General features: G+C 40.8%; 1 protein-coding gene across 2 annotated transcripts in view; it reads right to left on the bottom strand.

The window, feature by feature from the left end:
* KCNH8 (potassium voltage-gated channel subfamily H member 8) overlaps positions 1 to 20,395 on the bottom strand; it is a 1,076,212-nt gene that overhangs the window by 415,280 nt on the left and 640,537 nt on the right. For both annotated transcript variants that reach the window (XM_073630214.1, XM_073630215.1), the window contains exon 5: positions 18,004 to 18,244. In XM_073630214.1, coding sequence (XP_073486315.1) covers positions 18,004 to 18,244 — 241 coding nt within the window. The remainder of the gene's footprint in view (positions 1 to 18,003; positions 18,245 to 20,395) is intronic.

Below are 20,395 nucleotides of genomic sequence, written 5' to 3'. Positions count from 1 at the left end.
ATTGTTGCGTCTGGAGCGATTCTCCAGATCTGCGATTTTAGTTTTCATCCATGTGATTTCATCTTCATGGGTATTATGGGCATCTATCAGCTCATTAAAAGTAGAGGCAAAGTCACCCATCTTATGTTCCACATGTGTGACTCTTTCCCCTATCTCTCTCACTTCTGCTTTAAACTGCTGAGCAAGTGACAGAATATCTGTATGGAGTGTGCTACGTAAGGATACCAGCATATCTTTTAACGTAGTATCTAGCACTGGTTGATTCTCTGTGGGGAATTCAGTAATGGAGTCCTGCAGCTCCCTGGTGTTGTCCAGGGAGCCTGCCATGTCACTCACCTCCAGAGTTGAGATCGGTGTGTCTTGGTATTTGAGCTTAGCCTTCGCTGGGCTGGAGGAGCAGGAGGAGGACTGGGAGGCTCTGCCGGTCCCCTGGTGTGAGTTAGAGAAGTCCGGGGAGAAGTGCTGCAGACGTCTCTCTGTGTCCTTAGTGAAGCCACGTTTGTGCGGCTGGGAGCCGCCTGCGCCATCTTGACTGGAGGAGCGACGGGGCTGTGAGTAGAAGTCCGTCATTCTTCTAGAGGGATTCCGGTCTTTCCGCTTACGGGGCATGTAGCGGAGGGATGCCCGACCTGCTGGGTGATATTTGTGCCTCTTTTTATGGCGCTGGATGTCCGTTATAAGCTCCGGCGAGCTGGCTGTATGCAGAGCAGTGTTTTCAAGCGGCCATCTCCTGCGCCAGCCGGCCACGCCCCCCCAAGGTTTCTTATTTTGGACTGTATCCACCCAAGTCCCAGAGGAGGAGACTGGAATATGGTCTTGTTGCAAATGGAATCACGATGGATCCATAGATTAAAAGCCAAACAGCCTCCCGGCTTAAATGAAACAATCTGGTTAAAACCCTTTCTCGAAGGTTTTTCCTCAGGAGGAAGGGAACAATAATTCCAGAATACTTTATTCTTAAGACTAATTGACAAACAATTAAGACTGATACATTTAACACATACCTATTTATGGTAACGGCCATTAAAATGAATATGCCAATAATCAACCTCGTACTACTAACTACATCTATGCACCACATTGTTGATAAAAAATCTTTGACACAAAATGTATATACCATACCTGAATTGTATAATGCATATCTATGTTGGTCTTGCTAAATGTATTCCACTCTATGCAACTAAACATGTTATGTAACCTTGTCATGACATTTAAACTCTGCTACCATTGAATTGTATGATGCATATCTATGTTGGCCTTACTAAATGTATTCCACTCTATACAACTAAACATTTTAAGTAACTTTGTCATGCCATTTAACATCTGCTACCACTGTTTCTTGTCTCCGGAAGGTCACTGACTACTGCTAAGTGCAATAAGGGACTTGGGGACACTATGTAATTCACTCTTTGTGATCCCCACCTCTACCATTTTTGTTATGAAATCCATATACATGACGCAATCCTACCCATTAATACTACCACTTACTTTTTTACATCTTATTACACCAACAGGTCTGAGGTTCGCTCGGCACACTAAGCTGCCCAGGCCATGCAACCCGTGGCGGCGTCATGTGAGGGCACAGTCGATTTTTCCATTAGTGACTGACCTCCAAATTGTGACCCCAGTGGACATGCACAGTCCACTGGGGAAGCTTACTGTGTCGGCTGGTGGGCATAGCCCTGTTCCGACGTGCATGCGTGTCAGGGCATGCATGCCGTGGACGGGATGGTGCGCACCCAGCTCGGGGGGCCATACCTGGCTAACTCCTGCTTCCTCTACCTCCTACACCTTCAGCTGTTGCAATTATCAGCGACAGCTGATTGGAGGGGGAGGACTTTATATAGGTATTGAAAGGGTATGCCGGATATCCACTGCACTATGCTGTGGGATACCGGTCTGAGCTGCCAGAGATTTTTTCATTCCTGAAGCATACAGGTAAGAAACCTCTTTTCATTGACTTTTATGGCTTTTTTGTGTGCTGCTTACAGCTCTTAATGGCAATACAGATACACCTAACACTATTGCAATGGTTAATATAATATTGCCACCATATTATAGTAAATACGAATTTATTGACAATACTAATACTTCTCCAATCTACTAACTTTTAGCATTTTCCTATTTTCTACTGTATATAAATAATTTTTAATAAGTAAATTGACTTTGTTCAAATGCTATAGTAACAAATTAGTTATAATATAACATTTTGCAAAGTCTTTACATAATATTAAAAACTGGCCATTTAACTAATTAAGCAAGTGACTTATTCATTTGTTACCATTGTATTTTTGTAGCTACGATCAATTACCTACATACCATTAACATCACTCGCTGAGTTTTCAAACAGCCATCTTCCAGGTACTATTTAATGCTTTTATACAAAATTATCCCTTATTATTCAAATAAAATCAATGTTTCTTATCTAAAATAATAAGTAAACATGATACCCTACTATACATTTTTATCATTATATATTTTTTTGCAGGACCTGCCATTCGGCCTCAGTGAACTCTCAGAATATACCCTGTTATCACGCCCCTCATCATCTTTTTTGTGAGGGGCTAAGAGAGGGTCTTTTCCCTCATCCACTATTACTAGTTGAAAAAGTTTTTTTTGAACAACTCCGTTTTCAACTTGGGTATGGATACAAAATAGTCCTTCAAAATACTTAAACTGAGAGCCGTCGTTTTCCTTTTGGAGCCAAGAATCTATCTGGTAGACAGACCTCTTTGTTGCTGTTGTTTTTAATTAGAGTTATACGGAATGCCAAGTCAGCAGTACATTATAAGAACGTACGTATAAGAAATATAGAAACCATGTTAGGAATTATTGTACTTATATATGTGTTACAATGCTTATACCTGTTTTTTCAATATATCTTTCTAGAATAGAAATGTCTCTAACTCACATCCACCCTTGAGAAAGGAGGTACACACACTCTGAAACGCGTCGGGTGAAAGAGTATTTTTTAATATTGTATGTACATCGATGCAAAATGCTTGATATGCATTCCGAATAGTATGTGTTACATTATTACTGTGTTTTTATTGTTCAAACTTAATAAATCATATTTGTATTACGTATGTATTTGTATTACGTATTTGTCCACCACTAGGGTTTTTTTTTGTTGTTTGGCATGGAGCAGTGTTTTGTTTTGATTTTTTAAAGCAATGAAATTTACAAAAAAAAACGGTTTTAAATTGTTGGCAAATGACACACTGGCCACTCCAAAGGTCCCTCAAAATATTAGGTATATGTCGGAGTCCCACTAAAAATCGCTGATCACCGCCATTACTAGTAAAAATAAAATGTACAATAAAAATGCCTATTTTTTAAATGCTATAACTTTTGCATAAACCAATCAATATATGCTTATTGTGTTTTTTTTTTTACCAAACATATGTAGAAGAATACATATTGGCCCAAACTGATGAATAAATTATTTATTTTTGGGAAAAAAGGACATCAACTTTGTTTGTGTACAAGGTCGCATGACCGTGCAATTGTCAGTTAAAGCGACGCAGTGCTGTATCGCAAAAAATAGCCTGGTCATTAAGGCGGTAAATCCTGAAGTGGTTAAACAAACTAGCAAAGAAATGTCATTTGCTAGCAACTTAAACTGTATAATTTTTTCTTTGTAAATGTCAATTTTGGCAATTTAGCAATTTTCTACAGCAAGAATGAAAGAAAAAATAGCATTTTGAGTCTGGTATGGCTTTTAAGGGGTACCACAAGCAAAAAAGAAAAATGATTGAAGTCCCCACGAATGAAAGAGTGTGTGAATGACAGCTGTAATATACAAGGGGGCTGGGTCTCCTAAGTGACATCGTTGATCATATATAGACATGACCGCCCAAGAGACCCCCTATGTATATAACAGCTGTCTTCCCCTCACACAGCTGTCATCCCCTCACATTGCTCCCCTCTGCATCTGCCAGCAGCTCCCTGGCACCACACCACCTGACTGCCGAGCATGTCAAGGACACCTGGAAGCTGCTGCACACACCGTGCTTCTTGCATTCCAACTCCCCAACCCACAGCGCTTCTCTCCACATCCACACAGCAGCTTCCCGACTGAGCTCTGCACAGCACCAACTGCCTGCCTGCCTATATCTGCCAGTGATGACAAGTCCTCCATGGATGATATGCTGACTCTTCCTCTACTACATGTGAGTGCATTATTATATTTATACTATTTGCTGGTTTGCATAGTCTACACTTTAATGGAGATGCATTCTGCTCTTTTCAATCTTTATGTTTACTAGGTTGACTCAAGACCTTGTACAGGGGAGCTGCCCCTTTCCTGTTGAGTGGCCATGTTATAGACTTTCCATTTCTCTTACACTAATCCTAGTGTATCTCTGGGGGGCTACAGAAGCGCCGTAGTCTTTTTCTTTTTTTTTACATTAGACACAATGCATGTGTGAAAACCTGTAATCACATGGGTTTGCATCCCCTATATGGAAATACATTTGGGATAGGCATAATTTGACATTGTTCCATTACAGGATTAATTCCTCCATTCACATTATATGGAGTTGAGCTTTCAAGATATATACAGTACTGTATATGTGCAATGTGCAAGAGATGTTTAAAGATACATCTGTCCTATTTGAGGATCTACAAACACTCCTTTATTGTATATAAGCCTTGGCCTGTGTGCTACATTTTGACTCCTGTCCCAACAGGGGAACATGACTTATTGTGACATTTTGCAGACAAGGGATTGAACTGAAAAACATAAAACATTTATATATATATATATACATTAGGGGCAATTCAAATATGTTTCTTAACTTTCTTCTTGGCTTTGATTTATTTTGTATCATTTTTCTGTTGTTGGATTGATGTGGATAAACATTTTGGTAGGTCTGTGTAAGAATCTATGTTCTTTGGAGTGTTGTTTTACTTTTATTTTCAATACCAAATAGAAGGTGGAGTTGTGGAAATCATAGTCAAGTTTTTAGCTTTTTTGGTTTCATGCCTATGTATACTAGATATGGAGCAAATGGGTGTGGGGACCCCTTTGATTGTCATGTAGACGAAGTAGCAGCTCACTTCTATGTAGCTGTCAATCAAAACATCATAACTAGGTGTTTTTAGTAAGCCAATAGTTTAATTGGTCTCAACTGGGGGCCTTTTGGTAATTCTATCCACCACTGGCAGAAGCTCAAACCGCAACTATATTATCATAAACTACTGTATATGGTTTGAACATTTTATTTTAGTTTCTGATGGTGCTCGAATTACAACATAATACATGCTATGTGTGCATGCAGAAAATTGTGTTCTTTTTTATTTATTTTTCTTTGGGTAGCTAGTTTGATCCAATTTCTGTGCCTTTTTGTATATCTACCATTGGACAAAAATGTCTGAGAATCTAGGATATGTCAGATTCCCTGACTTATTTGCACATTAGTCAGCACTTGCTGAGCATACAATATCTAATCTCATTTGCTGAGTTAATTAAAAGGAACTAGGTAATCAATATAAATCTCATGCATAGTACTGATAAACATAAAGTTACATAAGCACACTATCCCCTTCTATTATTTTGTAACAGCATAACATATGCTAGTATTGTAAACTCCATTGGAATATCATAATAAACCCACTTTGCACCTGAAATGTGTCAGAGAACAATCCGCAGAAGAACTGCCATATCTATCAATGGCCAGCAGAATCGCAGATTGACAAACGCAAATTCACCAATGCTAATGCGCATGCGCACATGGGCAAGAACGGTCAGGAAATTATATTCTCCAGTGCGCATGCGCGTACGCCAAAGTGCACATAATACATGATAGACTCTGGCGCCCAGTGGCCTATTTAAAACCTGCAGCAGCAACTATTAACTGCTGGATGATCTTCAGCTTCCCTGTGTATTTATGAGTTCTTGTTCCCACTATCATTGGATTCCCTGTTTCCTCCATTCCCTGGCTTTGACCCTTGGCTTGTCCCAGTGACTCCGCTTCTGCCTGCTGATGATGTATGACCCTGGCTTACCCCTGGCTGATCCTCTGTGTATGACTTGTGGCCTGGCTCCTGACTCTGCTCCTGGCTCTCCCAGCTGTAAAGTCTCATCTGGTACTCCTGAGGGACTCCTGCCCAGCAGGCCACCCTGCTCGCCAGCCACCTTCCAACGGACATATCTTCATCACTTCAGCCTGTCGCCGCTGGCAACCCCTGCTTCTTTGAATATAGCACTCCCTGTACCACCTTCAGAGGGCGCTCTGCACTTAGCCCCAAGGGACGCCCTCTCAGCACTTCGGCCTCCGACCAGATACTTGACAAAATGCTAACAAGCTGCTATACTTAAAATCCCATAAAAAGGTGCAAAAATGGAGTGAGTTGGAATAAAAACTCTGATAAAGTACACTACTATACTGTATATACAGTAAATATTCAAAAACATTCTGTCTATACATTAAACTGCAGTGTAGTGAACAAAAAAACAAAGAATACTGACTTAAGCCAGCCGTAGACCAATTGAATGACCAAACTCATTCAGTACAAACAGCCTGTCAGACTTTCTTTTTTTTTCATTTGATAACTGCCGGCAGCTATAGCTGCTGGCAGTGATCATTGTTTTCTGATGGCAGAAACCTCCCACTGTCACAATACAATAGCACAGCAGGAGAGATTCCCCCATCAACATTTGGAGAAGCAAGCAATTTTCTTTCCTTCAACCCCTGATGTATGGCATGTCTTAAGTGAATTGAAAACAACATACATTGCAAATTAGTGTTCCAATAACAAATTTGTCTGTTCTACAAATACCCAAGTGTGTGCAGAACCCCCCCGGTGAAAAATGAAACAAAGTACCAATTCAATGAAAACAGTCACTTTTCAGTACAGCCGACAATGAATGCAGACCCTAAACACTGTATCCAAATTAATCACCCATTAGTGAAAAAGTTGCCACCTATCATCTGTGCTTCCCTTCACAAGGCCACAGGACCTGAACTCACAAATGTTATATGCCTGCCTGTCTTACTCAAAAGAGGGATACTCGCTCAAACAGCTTTAGATAATAATTCGGCATTCCCTGTGTGGGTTGCCGCTTTTAGTCTCAGGATAGTCAATTACCACCATAGGAAAGAAATCTCACTTGTCATAAGCACCCTTTAAAATTAACGATTTATTGTTGCAAACATATACACTTACATCTTCCAAAGTAATAAATCAGCCCATAAGCAAAGATGTCAGTCCAGTTTAAACAATAAGTCCTGCAGGCGCTTTCTCAGTAAGTATAACCACAGCTTGTTGCACTTTATGTGAGTACCCTGGGGCTCCTGCATGGTGAGTTCACCCTGTTTAGCTCCGCCTCGATACGTTTTGTTGTCACAACAATTTTCTTAAAAGGTTTTTTTATCTTTCACTGTGGGTTTTGATCAAAATTGGGTGTGTGCAGAATGGAGCGCTCATTTACATTGTATGTTATTAATATTCTTTCTTTGAGATGTGTTCACTACACTGTAGTTTAGTGTATAGAGGAAGTGCTTTTGAATACTTATACAGAATATAGCGCTGTACCCCACTGGAAAATAACACTTTCAATTTAGCTGAAAACATGAACCTTAAGAATATATAAAACAAACAAGTAATATATTGCATTGAATTAGACGTTAGTTGTGGTAGGTGCATTAGTTTTAATTTTTTTAGGAAAAGCCAATTTTCAACAAGTATAGAATATACCTATTGACCTTTCAAAAATGCAGTGTCGTTGTCAATTCAAGTGAACTGAAACAAGAACACAAGCACCCTAATTCATAAATACCACAACTAATTTCTTGTATTAACTACTAGGCCCATTCATTCAGCATGTGATGGAGATGACTAAAGTTAGACCTGTTTGTCTTCGGCCACTTTATATCACATCTTTTGGTCCTCTCCTAATATTTCAGTCTTCTTCATTGTATACTGCTCTAGAAATGGATTTGTAATTCCCTGGTCCCAGAACACCTGGGTGTCTTAAATGACTTAAATGACACATGAGTGTATCATATTTTGTTTGATATTTTATCAGGCCAGGAAGGTAATACTCAACAAAATGGAAGGCAGCCTGATGTGTAGTTATACCATAAGATTGGCCTTACTTGGAAAACACTCATAAATTAGAACAAGCAGCGATGCACTAAACCCATGCACCAAACCCACCATGACCTAAAACTTAGCTCATATTAGACAACTATGTAAAACACATAAAATGGGGAGTACATGGAAGTCACAGAGAACTGCCAGGTGTGTGACCTAACTTATAGGGCAATGTAGGATTAGTACAGAAGCATGATATAGCAATCATAGAGGATATGTACAGTTACCTCTATCTTTAGGGAGCTAAACAAAACATAACAACAAACAGCAGACATGTTTTTTGCTGTTGTTGAGAATTCCTACTGGATGAATCTGGTTGGGTAGAGTCAGTTTATTGAGGCGACGTGAACAATGCTGCAGGAGAATTAAGGGAGAGCTTTATGTATTGGTGGAGAAATTGAATTATTAGGAAAATATTACTACTAGGCTGGAACAAACACTGTGGTGTGTTTGGCTTTAGGAAGGCAACCAAGCCTCTCAGTAGCCACAGTGAATCTTGGCAGTAGTCCACGCCTGTAGGTAGTGGGATACGGTCAGGATACTGACCCTACCCTATACAGATCTCTGTCCAGATAGTAGGAATTCTTAAAGCGGTGAAAAACATGTCTGCTGTTTGTTGATATGTTTTGTTTAGCTCTCTTTCAAAAACTTTGGAATCTCTGGCTAGACTCCCCCATGATGTTATATTCAGACCTGTCTACTCTAGACGCTAATCAGAAAACAAAATGAGTGTAGTGCTAATGTGAAAAAATAAAATGGCCTAAGAAGATCATTACATCTGCAAAAACACAAACCCAAAATAGGCAACAGAAAAATACATCCAACAAAATAAAAGTCCACAGTGGGTATGTGACTCCTGTAGGTTAGTGACAGTCCTCAATACAAATGTGACTTCATAGGTATATCAGTGTGCACGTGACATCTGTAATGGAAGGAAAACCACCACCGAAAATAGGGAGGCTTACTGGAACGTTTGAACCCAAAAGGACATACGTTCAATTGGGTCAAACAAACTTGTATAAAGAACGGCTGATGGATTTCCGTAGAGGCTGTAGAAAAATCCTGGGATGGTCTGTGAACCGGTATGTCCCTCGGGGGTGATGCCCACAGTAGAAAATAGTTATATCAAATGAGAAAAAACAAAGGAAGGCCACATAGTGTAACTCCGTATAAAATGTTTACCAATTTATTTAAAAAAGAGGAAATCAGATGGAAATGGATAAAACAGTGCTGTGTAAGTAAAATGGCAGCAGTGGTGTCCAACCCGACACATTTCGTCTCCTTGGACATCATCTGGGGCGTCCCCCCACTGCAGCCAAAAAGGTTTATATAGATAGTGTGATCCCCTAATGGAGAATCAGCCCATAATGCAAACAGCATGTAAACAATGCCACTTCCGGCAATGACGCAAGATGGCCGCTCGGCGTGCATTCCACGCCTCATTTTGGGGCCCCTGTAATCATATGCTGGAAACGCATCCAATGGAATAAATATAGAAGCCACATATATCCCCATATTAGTGTCCAAAGTGCCTACAGTAAAATGAGTATTAAGAATGCATAAGGTGTACCTACCAAATGATAAAATGAAATAAATAAACAAAATAAATTCAACGGAAGTGACGTGACGGCTCAAGCTTGCGTGTCGGGTGTGTTCATCCTGAGGAAGTGACATGATCACCTACAACCCAGTGGGAGGCGTCTCCGAAGGCTGTACTGCGCCGATGCAAGATGGCGCTGTGCGTCTAATCTCAGAAGGCCGTAATGCACCGATGCAAAATGGTGTCATGCATTAGGTCAATGTCAGCAGACAGCATCTTAGAATCTGAGTGCCATAATAGTGTGTGTATGGGGCACATTGACCCGTAAAGTGGAAATTAAAAGAAATGAATGTGAAGACAAAAAATAAGCATGCAGTGAGCCTGAAGTGGACAAAACAATAGGGGAAAAGTATGCATAGTAAATATGTGGCCAAAAAAACCACTGTGTGGATTGTATGAATTTAATGTGTAGTCTTAATAATGAGAAAAATGGTACAAAAAACTGTGCCTACAAAAACATGTCTGCAAAAAGGAGGGATAAAAATGATCATAAAAAATATTTGGAAAAATGATCGCATATGAAATAGACTCACCCGAAGCAATCATGTACAGACAACTACAACATACACATAGATAAGAAAAAATCCACCATATAGTGGATATACGTGGCTGAACAAATATGTGACATAGTAAAAGGAATGGAATCCTGTACGATCGAAATAATAAATTGGAAACCTGTACATTCACCTGTGAGAATAATGCTGTGTAACGATCATATTCACATATGGAGAAATGTGAACAGAAATGAAAAAATACATATATATGTGAAGGATAATGGGTAAACATAAAAATAAATAAAAGTAAAAGATCCAAAAATTATTATGTAGAAGAAAGAAGAGAGAAAAATGTGTTAGATCTAGGCATCAAGCCCTATTGATAAAGGAATTGATGTCTAGATCAACGTTCATGCCAAACGGAAAAAGTTTTCAGAGCTCGTAGATCCAGAAGGTCTCTAGACGAGAGACCCCTCTGGTCCTGGCACCACCTCTCCAGGGGGGAACATATCTGTCGATCACCACAAAGCGTGTCCCCTCAATTACACGGTTCTGGTGCAGTTTATAATGCCTGGGAACAGTGTGTTTGGTATCACCTCTCTTAATAAGAGCAATGTGTTCAGCCACTCTAACTGAGAAAGAGCGGATAGTACGACCCACGTATTGTTTCCCACAGTGACAAGTAATCAAGTACACAACATGGCTAGTAGTACATTCAAAACTGTTTGATCAAATACTGTTTGTGGGTAACCGAGGACGTAAAAGAAACGGTTTTTCATCCTATCCCAAAGTTGTGCTGGCAAACAGTACACTTTCTGCAAGAGTAGAAACCCTCCATCTTGAAAAGAGAGGCTGGCATTTGGGGGGGTTAATAGTATTTGGAGCTATCTTACTCGTACCAGGCCACATGCCCTCAACATTGGGAGGGTGCTTTGGGGTAGCCCCCCAAAACACCTTGTCCCCATGTTGATGAGGACAAGGGCCTCATCCCCACAACCCTGGCCGGTGGTTGTGGGGGTCTGCGGGCAGGGGGCTTATCGGAATCTGGAAGCCCCCTTTAACAAGGGGACCCCCAGATACCGGTCCTCCCCCCCTGTGTGAAATGGTAAGGGGGTACAAAAGTACCCCTATCATTTCACTAAAAAACTGTCAAAAATGTTAAAAATGACAAGAGACAGTTTTTGACAATTCCTTTATTTAAATGCTTCTTCTTTCTTCTATCTTCTATCTTCCTTCGGTTTCTTCCTCCATCTTCTTCTTCTTCTGGTTCTTCTGGCTCTTCTGGTTCTTCCTCCGGTGTTCTCATCCAGCATCTCCTCCACGGCGTCTTCTTCCCTTCTTCTCCCCAGGCCGCTCCGCATCCATGGCATGGAGGGAGGCTCCCGCTCTTCTCTTCATCTTCTTCTCTTCTTCATCTTCTTCTCCGGGCCACTCCGCATCCATGGTGGTATGGATGGAGGCTCCCGCTTTGTGACGCTTCTCCTCTTCTGACGGTTCTTAAATAATGGGGGTGGGGCCACCTGGTGACCCCGCCCCCCTCTGACGCACGGTGACTTGACGGGACTTCCCTGTGGCATCACGGGGAATGCCACAGGGAAGTCCCGTCATGTCCCCATGCGTCAGAGGGGGCGGGGTCACCGGGCGGCCCCGCCCCCATTATTTAAGAACCGTCAGAAGAGGAGAAGCGTCACACAGTGGGAGCCTCCCTCCATGCCAGCATGGATGCGGAGCGGCCCGGAGAAGAAGATGAAGAAGAGAAGAAGATGAAGAAGAGAAGAAAATGAAGAGAAGAGTGGGAGCCTCCCTCCATGCCATGGATGCAGAGCGGCCCGAGGAGAAGAAGGGAAGAAGACGCCGCGGAGGAGATGCTGGACGAGAACACCGGAGGAAGAACCAGAAGAACAAGAAGAGCCAGAAGAAGAAGAAGGTGAAGGAAGCTAGAAGAAAGAAGAAAGAAGAAGCATTTAAATAAAGGAATTGTCAAAAACTGTCTCTTGTCATTTTTAACATTTTTGACAGTTTTTTAGTGAAATGGTAGGGGTAGTACCCCCTTACCATTTCACACAGGGGGAGGGCCGGGATCTGGGGGTCCCCTTGTTAAAGGGGGCTTCCAGATTCCGATAAGCCCCCCGCCCGCAGACCCCCACAACCACCGGCCAGGGTTGTGGGGATGAGGGCCTTGTCCTCATCAACATGGGGACAAGGTGTTTTGGGGGGCTACCCAAAAGCACCCTCCCAATGTTGAGGGCATGTGGCTTGGTACGGTTCGGGGGGGTGCTCTCTCATCTCCCCCTCTTTTCCTGCGGTCTGCCAGGTTGTGTGCTCGGATAAGGGTCTGGTATGGATTTTAGGGGGGACTCCACGCTGTTTTTTAAAAAATTTTGGCGCGGGGTTCCCCTTAATATCCATACCAGACCTGAAGGGCCTGGTATGGAATTTAGGGGGACCCCCACATAATTTTTTTTTTAAATTTTGGCCGGGGTTCCCCTTAATATCCATAGCAGACCTGAAGGTCCTGATATGGAATTTAGGGGGACCCCCACATCATTTTTTTTTTTTTAATTTTGGCTGGGGTTCCCCTTAATATCCATACCAGACATGAAGGGCCTGGTATGGAATTTAGGGGGGACCCCCATGTCATTTTTTTTTTTATTTTGGTTCGGGGTTCCCCTGTGGGGAATTCCCATGCCGTTTTTATCAATGAACTTCTATGTGTATTGTCGGACCAGCAATGCATTAATAGCCACGAGTAGTTTTTAAATGACTTTTTTTCCTTTGTCATTTTGCTGTCAGACTGTTCTAAACACGGGAAACATGCACCCCTTTACAGGCATACTATAGACACCCCCCAGCTATGAAATTTAAAGGAATATTACACTTTTATTGTTTCACTTTAAGCATTATTAAAATCACTGCTCCCGAAAAAACAGCCGTTTTTAAAACTTTTTTTGCATTGATACATGTCCCCTGGGGCAGGATCCATGTCCCCAAACACTTTTTATGACAATACCATGCATATAAGCCTTTAAAATTAGCACTTTTGATTTCTCCCATAGACTTTTAAAGGGTGTTGCGCGGAATTCGAATTTGCCGCGAACACCCCAAATTGTTCGCTGTTCGGCGAACTTGCGAACAGCCGATGTTTGAGTCGAACATGAGTTTGACTCGAACTCGAAGCTCATCCCTAGTCCTCGGTACCCACAAACAGTATTTGGTCAAACAGTTTTGTACATGCACTACTAGCCATGTTGTGTACTTGATTACTTGTCACTGTGGGAAACAATACGTGGGTCGTACTATCCGCTCTTTCTCAGTTAGAGTGGCTGAACACATTGCTCTTATTAAGAGCAGTGATACCAAGCACACTGTTCCCAGGCATTATAAACTGCACCAGAACCGTGTAATTGAGGGGACACGCTTTGTGGTGATCGACAGATATGTTCCCCCCTGGAGAGGTGGTGCCAGGGCCAGAGGGGTCTCTCGTCTAGAGATCTTCTGGATCTACGAGCTCTGAAAACTTTTTCCGTTTGGCATCAACGTTGATCTAGACATCAATTCCTTTATCAATAGGGCTTGATGCCTAGATCTAACACATTTTTCTCTCTTCTTTCTTCTACAAAATAATTTTTGGATCTTTTACTTTTATTTATTTTTATGTTTACCCATTATCCTTCACATATATATGGATTTTTTCATTTCTGTTCACATTTCTCCATATGTGAATATGATCGTTACACAGCATTATTCTCACAGGTGAATGTACAGGTTTCCAATTTATTATTTTGATCATACAGGATTCCATTCCTTTTACTATGTCATATATTTGTTCAGCCACATATTTCCACTATATGGTGGATTTTTTCATATCTATGTGTATGTTGTAGTTGTCTGTACATGATTACTTCGGGTGAGTCTATTTCATATGCGATTATTTTTCCAAATATTTTTTATGATCATTTTTATCCCTCCTTTTTGCAGACATGTTTTTGTAGCCACAGTTTTTTGTACCATTTTTCTCATTAATAAGACTACACATTAAATTCATACAATCCACACAGTGTTTTTTTGCCCACATATTTACTATGTATACTTTTCCCCTATTGTTTTGTCCATTTCAGGCTCACTGTATGCTTATTTTTTGTCTTCACATTAATTTCTTTTAATTTCCACTTTACGGGTCAATGTGCCCCATATACGCACTATTATGGCACTCAGATTCTAAGATGCTGTCTGCCAACATTGACCTAATGCATGACGCCATTTTGCATCGGCGCAATACGGCCTTCTGAGATTAGATGCACAGCGCCCTCCTTGCATCGGCGCAGTACAGCCTTCAGAGATGCCTCCCACTGGGTTGTAGGTGATCACGTCACTTCCTCAGGACGAACACACTGGCGCATTACAGCCGATTGACACGCAAGCTTGAGCCGTCACGTCACTTCCATTGAATTTATTTTGTTTATTTATTTCATTTTATCATTTGGTAGGTACACCATATGTATTCTTAATACTCATTTTACTGTAGGCACTTCGGACACTAATATGGGGATATATGTGGCTGCTATATTTATTCCATTGGATGCGTTTCCGGCATATGATTACAGGGGCCCCAAAATGAGGCGTGGAACGCACGCCGAGCGGCCTTCTTGCGTCATTGCCGGAAGTGGCATTGTTTACATGCTGTTTGGATTATGGGCTGATTCTCCATTAGGGGATCACACTATCTATATAAACCTTTTTGGCTGCAGTCGGGGGACCCCCCAGACGATGTCCAAGGAGACGAAACGTGTCGGGTAGGACCCCACTGCTGCCATTTTACTTACACAGTGCTGTTTTATCCATTTCCATGTGAGTGTATTTCCTCTTTTTTAAATAAATTGGTACACATTTTATACGGAGTTACACTATGTGGCCTTCCTTTGTTTTTTCTCATTTGATATAACCATCTTCTACTGTGGGCATCACCCCCAAGGGACATACCGGTTCAAAGACCATCTCAGGATTTTTCTACAGCCTCTACGGAAATCCATTAGCCGTTCATTATACAAGCTTGTTTGACCTAATTGAACGTATATCCTTTTGGGTTCAAATGTTCCGGTAAGCCTCCCTATTTTCGGTGGTGGTGTCTCTTCCATTACAGATGTCACGTGCACACTGATATACCTCTGAAGTCACATTTGTATTGAGGACTGTCACTAACCTACAGGAGTCACATACCCACTGTGGACATTTATTTTGTTGGATGTATTTTTCTGTTGCCTTTTTTGGGTTTGTCTTTTTGAAGATGTAATGGTCTTCTTAGGCCATTTTATTTTTTCACATTAGCACTACACTCATTTTGTTTTCTGATTTATGCACATATCCTATTGGCCGTGTTAGCTGCTTATTCTTTTGGGCATAGCAGAATTATTTTTATTTTACTTTAGACGCTAACACCTAATACTTTCTGCACCTAAAATACTGCATGGCCCTACTGTGATACCGAACGAGGAAGGGAGGAAGCAATTGTGAGTGTGTTCAATGTAGTATGGATGACCTAGTCTACTTATTTGTTTGTGTTTTTTTTGTTTTTCTCTTCTTTTTCCTGTACTCTATACTTTTATGTTATTAATGGGTATATTTCTCTGAGTGTTTGGACTCATTGGCTCCCTTGGCCTTTTGTTTTTTTCTAGGCATATTGTAGAAATGTTTTAAATAAACATCTTTAACCACTTCAGCCCCGGAAGAATTTACTCCTTTCCTGACCAGAGCACTTTTTGCAATTCGGCACTGCGTCGCTTTAACTGACAATTGCGCAGTCATGCGACGTTGCACCCAATTAAAATTGACTTCCTTTTTTCCCACTAATAGAGCTTTCTTTTGGTGGTATTTGATCACCTCTGCGGTTTTTATTTTTTGCGATATAAACAAAAAAAGAGCAACAATTTTGAAAAAGAAAAACACATTATTCTGTACATTTTGTTAAAATAAATATCCCCATTTTTTTAAAAAAAGCTAATTTTTTTCTCAGTTTAGGCAGATATGTATTCTTCTACATATTTTTGGTAAAAAAAATCACAATAAGCGTACATTTATTGGTTTGCGCAAAAGTTATAGTATCTACAAAAGAGGGGATAGATTTATAGCATTTTTATTATTTTATTTTTTTTTTTTAGTAATGGCGGTGATCTGCAATTTTTATCATGACAACATGCGACATTATGGCGGACACATCAGACAATATTGACACATTTTTGGGACCATTGGCATTAATACAGCAATCAATGCTATAAAAATGCATTGATTACTGTAAAAATGTCACTGACAGTGAAGGGGTTAACACTAGGGGGAGATCTAGGGGTTAACTGTGTTCCCTGGGAGGTGATTCTAACTGAAGGGGGAGGGGACTGACTAGAGGAAGTGACGGATCGTGGTTCCTAGCTAATAGGAACACACGATCTGTCACTCCTGTAAGAACAGACCAGGGAAGTGTGTGTTTACACACACTTGTCCCTGTTCTGTTTCTCCTGGTCATGATAGCTCATTGCCGGCGGTCATCGCCACCATCGTCCACCAGCATCAGCACCCCCGCTGTGCAGCGGGTGCGCACGCCTGCTATCCCGACTCCACGAGCCGACGTATAGCTACGAAGGCTCGCGCAGGGGAGCCAACCTGCCGCAGTATAACTGCGGTGGTTGGTTGGGAAGCAGTTAAAAAAAATTAGACCCATTTGATGTGCAGCCTTTATGACTACCATGACTCTTTCAATATAAAAATGGAAAATGAGTAGGACATGAAATGTTTTATTTGCAGGATCAGAATGTAAAAATAAAAGTAAAAAACCCAAAAAGTAATGCATCCACCCCATCTGAAGACTAATGATCTCCAACATATTGTATTTTTGTTTTTAAATATGCTTTAAAGTATCTCTATCATATAAGGCAAGATTGGTATAATGGAGCTCGGGTGACACAACAGGAAATTAAGGTAATTCACTTCAGTGGGGAAGCAGATATTAATAGGAAGTTGACAGAGCCTCTAACTCTCCTCCACACTTATTGATGTAGGCTGCAACCTCTGATGCCACTGTAAGTGAACTGTCATTTATTTTTTTTTTTTCATAATATAAATCAATTGTGTATGGCATTCCACTGAAGCAAGAGATGAGATTTCAACAAACCTAAATGTCCTACCAATAAAATCATTTAAAAGGGAAGGTAGGGATTAATAAAAGAAAAAAAAAAACATATACACTATATTCACATAGAGGGCATCTGTCCCCCGCTGCCTGTACACCAAGAACTGAGTGATCAAAAACTGCTGATTGCTTCATTCTCGATCTTTAGTCAGCAGAGAGCTGGTGACCGTAATTCACTGGTTCTGTGCTCTGCCCCTTCAGTGCTCACTGGAGCACTGGGTTGTGGAGGGTTGAGAGTGGCTGGCTCAGGCTCTCATGGGCGCGCCAAGAGGCTGAGCCAGTTGTTGGTCCAGGTATCTGGGTGGATCCTGACATTAAAGTGGAGATCTCTTCAGAGTCTGGACTGGGTGAGTGACATCAGCCAACAGCAGGGTGAATACATGTTACAGGAGTGCACTCCTGTGATCTCTAGGAGAAGTAGGGCCAAAAGAGCTTTGGTCCTACTTCTCTTTTAAATGTTTTTAAGTGCTAAATGCATTTTGGAATGCTGGATTTAGAGTGCATGAACGAATTTTAGGAATGTTGGAAAACCATTTTTTTATACTACAGGAAAAATTTCAATTTGCATATCACATTATATATACACAAAAAATTGTGTTAGAAAACAGATGACCATACAGGAGCAACCTTACCTATAATAAAAAGGATTTCCACGGAAATATCACTAACAGTTGTGCTTCTTGTTGATGATAGGTCATCATTGTCCACAAAGGATACATTGTAAGGTACAGTAACAGCAACATAAAACGTTGCTAATAATATTAGCCAGTCCCAGGCTGCTTTGAAGGTACTAAAATGTAAAATGACAAACTTTGTTTTTTTTGCATCTGAAACCTTATATTCAGGAATTGCTGGTTTATCTACAAAAACGTTCTGTAAAACAAAGAAAATTACATTTTATTAAATATCTTGTAGTTACATAGCTCAACAAGGACCAGTCCCTTTTAAAATATGCTGTACTTCAATACGTTTTGGGCACATTATTGAATTTGCGCATGTATATAACCAAGTATGTACAGTGCCTTGAAAAAGTATTCCTACCTCTTGAAATTTCCCACATTTTTTCATGTTACAACCAAAATTGTAAATGTATCTTATTGAGATTTTATGTGATACAAAGTGGCACATAATTGTGAAGTAGAAGGAAAATGATAAATGGTTTTGAAAATGTTTCGGAAATAAATATGTGAAAAGTGTGGCGTGCATTTGTATTCAGCCCCCTGAGTCAATACTTTGTAGAACAACCTTTTGCTGCAATTACAGCTACAAGTTTAGGTATGTCTCTACCAGCTTTGCACATCCAGAGAGTGACATTTTTGCCCATTATTCTTTGCAAAATAGCTCAAGCTCTGTCAGATTGGATGGAGAACATTTGTAAACAGCAATTTGCAAGTCTTGCCACAGATTCTCAATTGGATTTAGGTGTGGACATTGACTGGGCCATTCTAACACATGAATATGCTTTGATTTAAACCATTCCATTGTAGCTTTGGCTGTATGTTTAGGGTCGTTGTCCTGCTGGAAGGGGGGCCTCTACACCAGTCTCAAGTCTTTTGCAGACTTTAACAGGTTTTCTTCTAAGATTGCCCTATTTTTGGCTCCATCCATCTTTCCATCAACTCTGACCAGCTTCCCTGCCCCTGCTGAAGAAAAGCATTCCCTCAACATGATGCTGCCACCACCATGTTTTATGGTGGGGATGGTGTGTTCAGGGTGATATGCAGTGTTAATTTTCCGCCACACGTTTATTTTTTTATAGGTCAAAAAGTTAAATTTTGGTCTGACCAGAGCACCTTCTTCCACATGTTTGCTGGGTCCCCACATGGCTTCTCGCAAATTGCAAATGGGAACTCTTATGGCTTTCTTTCAACAATGGCTTTCTTCTTGCTACTCTTCCATAAAGGCTGGATTTGTGGAGTGCACAACTAATAGTTGTCCTGTGGACAGATTCTCCCACCTGAGCTGTGGATCTCTGCAGCTCTTCCAGAGTTACCATGGGCCTCTTGGCTGCTTCTCTGATTAATGCTTTCCTTGCCCATCAGTTTAGGTGGAAGGCCATGTCTTGGTAGGTTTGCAGTTGTGCCATACTCTTTCCATTTTCAGATGATGGATTGAACAGTGCTCCATGAGATGTTCAAAGCTTGGGATATTTTTTTATAACCTAACCCTTCTTTAACCTTCTCCACAACTTTATGCCTGACCTGTCTGGTGTGTACCTTGGTCTTCATGATTGTTCACTAAGGCTCTCTAACAAACCTATGAGGGCTTCACAGAACAGCTGTATTTATACTGAGATTAAATTACACACATATGGACTGTATTTATTAATTGACTTCTGAAGGCAATTGGTTCCACTAGATTTTAGTTAGGGGTATCAGTGTAAAGGGGGCTGAATACAAATGCACGCCACACTTTTCACATATTTATTTGTAAAAAATTTGGAAAACCATTTATCATTTTCCTTCCACTTCACAATTATGTGCCACTTTGTGTTGGTCTATCACATAAAATCTCAATAAAATACATTTACGTTTTTGGTTGTAACATGACAAAAAGTGGAAAATTTCAAGGCACTGTATACTATTTTCAAAGTATTGGTTTTCCAATGGAATATTGTCCAGACTTTTCATTGAAGTTTGCCACTTTGTATTGGTCTACCACATAAAATCTCAATAAAATACATTTACGTTTTTGGTTGTAACATGACAAAAAGTGTAAAATTTCAAGGCACTGTATACTATTTTCAAAGTATTGGTTTTCCAATGGAATATTGTCCCAACTTTTCATTGAAGTTTGGGCCTACAGTAGAATATTTTAGACCCCTTTCACACTGAGGCAGTTTTCAGGCGTTTTAGCGCTATAAAAGCGCCCGAAAACTGCCTTCCATTCTTTGCAATGGGTGCATTCACACCCCGGGTGGTGCGCTTGCGAGACGTTTGGAAAAGTCTTGCAAGAAGCATCTTTGGGTTTGTTTGGGAGTGCTGTATACAGCACTCCCAAAACACCCCTGCCCATTGCGATGAA

Source organism: Aquarana catesbeiana, linkage group LG05 (genome assembly GCF_042186555.1).
Source record: "Aquarana catesbeiana isolate 2022-GZ linkage group LG05, ASM4218655v1, whole genome shotgun sequence".
Lineage (NCBI taxonomy): Eukaryota > Metazoa > Chordata > Amphibia > Anura > Ranidae > Aquarana > Aquarana catesbeiana.
Note: the sequence above shows the minus strand (reverse complement) of the source record. Positions and strands in the feature narration are given on the sequence as shown.